The sequence below is a fragment of the Onychostruthus taczanowskii genome, unplaced genomic scaffold, assembly GCF_017590055.1.
Source record: "Onychostruthus taczanowskii isolate IOZ18803 unplaced genomic scaffold, ASM1759005v1 scaffold467, whole genome shotgun sequence".
In the NCBI taxonomy this organism is placed as follows: domain Eukaryota; kingdom Metazoa; phylum Chordata; class Aves; order Passeriformes; family Passeridae; genus Onychostruthus; species Onychostruthus taczanowskii.
In genome coordinates this window covers 21569-25528 of record NW_024502203.1, presented here as the reverse complement: position 1 = coordinate 25528, position 3960 = coordinate 21569, and the positions used below count along the sequence as shown (strand labels likewise).

The 3960-nt window shown below is 56.5% G+C and overlaps 1 protein-coding gene across 2 annotated transcripts in view; it reads right to left on the bottom strand.

The window, feature by feature from the left end:
• Window positions 1-2169: 2169 nt before the first annotated feature.
• The window catches only part of GRWD1 (glutamate rich WD repeat containing 1), a 14437-nt gene continuing 12646 nt past the window's right edge, over window positions 2170-3960 (bottom strand). For both annotated transcript variants that reach the window (XM_041414753.1, XM_041414752.1), the window contains exon 7: window positions 2170-2538. In XM_041414753.1, coding sequence (XP_041270687.1) covers window positions 2212-2538 — 327 coding nt within the window. In that variant the 3' untranslated portion in view covers window positions 2170-2211. The remainder of the gene's footprint in view (window positions 2539-3960) is intronic.

The following is a 3960-nucleotide window of genomic DNA, read 5'->3' as shown; positions in this document are numbered from 1 at the left end:
TTTTTTCCAGGCCCCCCCGCGCTGTTCCACGCAGGCGCAGTGGCGCTCTGTCCCGGCAGTTCCCGGCCGCAGCCGCTGGGGGCGCTGCTCGCGGCCGCGCGCCTCGGCACGAGCGTGCGCAAATCGCTGCTGCTGTGCGCCGCGCCGCCAGGGGGCGCCCTGGCCTGCACCGCCATCACGTGGCGCGCCGACCTCACGTGACCCGAGGGGGGCGGGGCCACGCGGGGATTTTTTTTTCCCGCGCTCGGCAAAACGCGGGAAATAAAACTTTTTCTTAATTTATAATAATAATAAAAATAAAATCGGTTTTTGGAGTCGCTCGGGGGTATCGGCCGATGTGGGGGGACAAGGAAGATTTGGGGGCAGAGACCCCTGAATTTGGGGGTGCCCACCCTCATTTGGGAGGGGTCCCCTCCTGTTTTAGGGGATCCCCGACTCGTTTTGGGGGGGTTCCAACCCCAATTCCCACCCCCTTTTTGGGAGGATCCCACCCCCATTTTTGGGGGTGTTTCATTCTCATTTTTGGGGTGTTTCATTCTCATTTTGGGGGTGTCCCATCCCCATTTTGAGGGGGATTCCTGCCCCATTTTAGGGTCCCATTTCCACCTCAGGGGTTCCCACCTCCATTTTGAGCAGTCCTGACGCAAATTTTGGGTGATTTCACCCCAGTTTTGTGTTTTCACCCCAATTCCGGGTGTTTTCACCCCAGTTTTGTCTGTTTTCACCCCAATTCCGGGTGTTTTCACCCCAGTTTTGGCTGTTTTCACCCCAATTCCGGGTGTTTTCACCCCAGTTTTGGCTGTTTTCACCCCAATTCCGGGTGTTTTCACCCGTTTTGTCTGTTTTCACCCCAATTTCGGGTGATTTCACCCCAGTTTTGTCTGTTTTCACCCCAATTTTGAGTGATTTCACCCCAATTTTGTCTGTTTTCACCCCAATTCTGGGTGATTTCACCCCAGTTTTGTCTGTTTTCACCCCAATTTCGGGTGTTTTCACCCCAGTTTTGTCTGTTTTCACCCCAATTTCGGGTGATTTCACCCCAATTTTGTCAGTTTTCACTTCCATTCCGGGTGTTTTCACCCCAGTTTTGTCTGTTTTCACCCCAATTTCGGGTGATTTCACCCCAATTTTGTCTGTTTTCACCCCAATTCCGGGTGTTTTCACCCCAGTTTTGTCTGTTTTCACCCCAATTTCGGGTGTTTTCACCCCAGTTTTGTCTGTTTTCACCCCAATTTCGGGTGTTTTCACCCCAGTTTTGTCTGTTTTCACCCCAATTCCGGGTGTTTTCACCCCAGTTTTGTCTGTTTTCACCCCAATTTCGGGTGTTTTCACCCCAATTTCGGGTGATTTCACCCCAGTTTTGTCTGTTTTCACCCCAATTCCGGGTGATTTCACCCCAGTTTTGTCTGTTTTTACCCCAATTTTGGGTGATTTCACCCCAATTTTGGCTGTTTTCACCCCAGTTTTGGCTGTTTTCACCCCAACTTCGGGTGATTTCACCCCAGTTTTGGCTGTTTTCACCCCAATTTCGGGTGTTTTCACCCCAGTTTTGTCTGTTTTCACCCCAATTCCGGGTGTTTTCACCCCAGTTTTCTGTTTTCACCCCAATTCCGGTTGATTTCACCCCAATTTTGTCTGTTTTCACCCCAATTCTTTGCCATCACACGCTGATGGTGCGGAAGGCGGCGATGCCCTCACAGCAGCCCCGGGCACTGCGGGTGCCATTCCCTCTCCAATTCCTGCAGCTCCCACCCCAATTTGAACATTCCTGACCCAATTCCGGGTGTTTTCACCCCAATTCCAGGTGATTTCACCCCAATTTCGGGTGTTTTCACCCCAGTTTTGGCTGATTTCACCCCAGTTCTTTGCCATCAGACGCTGATGGTGCGGAAGGCGGCGATGCCCTCACAGCAGCCCCGGGCACTGCGGGTGCCATTCCCTCTCCAATTCCTGCAGCTCCCACCCCAATTTGAACATTCCTGTCCCAATTCCGGGTGTTTTCACCCCAGTTTTGGCTGATTTCACCCCAGTTCTTTGCCATCAGACGCTGATGGTGCGGAAGGCGGCGATGCCCTCACAGCAGCCCTGGGCACTGGGGATGCCATCCCTGGGGGGTTCCCTCCCCAATTCCTGCAGTCCCCACCCCAATTTGAACAGTCCTGACCCAAATTTTGGGTATTTTAACCCAGTTTTTGATGTTTTCACCCCAATTCAGACGCTGATGGTGCGGAAGGCGGCGATGCCCTCGCGCCCGGTGCACAGCAGCAGCCCCGGGCACTGCGGGTGCCAGTGCAGCTCCTTCACCTCCCTCTCGCCCTGGTGCAGGAACAGCAGCTGGGGGGGCAGCTCCGAGAGCCCCTCGCCCTCCCCGGCCCCCTGCCCCACGTCCTGGGGGTCTCTCTCCACGCCCAGGTCCCACTGGGTCACCAGGTCGTCCTCGCCCGCCGCCGCCAGCACGCCGCTCTCGCCCGGGTGCCACTGCACCGAGGTGATGGGCCCGCGGTGCTGCTTGAAGGTGGCCACGCTCGAGGGGCTGCTCTGGGGGCAAACGGGGAGGGGGTGAGCGGGGAGGGGGCTGGGAAGGCGGCGATGCCCTCGCGCCCGGTGCACAGCAGCAGCCCCGGGCACTGCGGGTGTCATTCCCACCCCAATTCCTGCAGTTCCCACCCCCACTTTAAACATTCCTGACCCAATTCCGAGTGATTTCACCCCAATTTTTGATGTTTTCACCCCAATTCACACGCTGATGGTGCGGAAGGAGGCGATGCCCTCGCGCCCGGTGCACAGCAGCAGCCCCGGGCACTGCGGGTGCCATTCCCTCTCCAATTCCTGCAGCTCCCACCCCAATTTGAACATTCCTGACCCAATTCCGGGTGTTTTCACCCCAATTCCAGGTGATTTCACCCCAATTCTTTGCCATCACACGCTGATGGTGCGGAAGGCGGCGATGCCCTCACAGCAGCCCCGGGCACTGCGGGTGCCATTCCCACCCCAATTCCTGCAGTTCCCACCCCCATTTGAACATTCCTGACCCAATTCCGGGTGTTTTCACCCCAATTCCAGGTGATTTCACCCCAATTTCAGGTGATTTCACCCCGATTTTTGATGCTTTCACCCCAATTCAGACGCTGATGGTGCGGAAGGCGGCGATGCCCTCACAGCAGCCCTGGGCACTGGGGATGCCATCCCTGGGGGGTTCCCTCCCCAATTCCTGCAGTCCCCACCCCAATTTGAACAGTCCTGACCCAAATTTTGGCTGTTTTCACCCCAATTCCAGGTGTTTTCACCCCAATTCAGACGCTGATGGTGCGGAAGGCGGCGATGCCCTCGCGCCCGGTGCACAGCAGCAGCCCCGGGCACTGCGGGTGCCATCCCTGGGGGGATTCCCTCCCCAATTCCTGCAGTTCCCACCCCATTTTGAACAGTCCTGACCCAAATTTTGGCTGTTTTCACCCCAATTCCAGGTGTTTTCACCCCAATTCAGACGCTGATGGTGCGGAAGGCGGCGATGCCCTCGCGCCCGGTGCACAGCAGCAGCCCCGGGCACTGCGGGTGTCATTCCCACCCCAATTCCTGCAGTTCCCACCCCCACTTTAAACATTCCTGACCCAAATTTTGGCTGTTTTCACCCCAATTCCAGGTGATTTCACCCCAATTTCGGGTGTTTTCACCCCAGTTTTGGCTGATTTCACCCCAGTTCTTTGCCATCAGACGCTGATGGTGCGGAAGGCGGCGATGCCCTCACAGCAGCCCTGGGCACTGGGGATGCCATCCCTGGGGGGTTCCCTCCCCAATTCCTGCAGTCCCCACCCCAATTTGAACAGTCCTGACCCAAATTTTGGGTATTTTAACCCAGTTTTTGATGTTTTCACCCCAATTCAGACGCTGATGGTGCGGAAGGCGGCGATGCCCTCGCGCCCGGTGCACAGCAGCAGCCCCGGGCACTGCGGGTGCCATTCC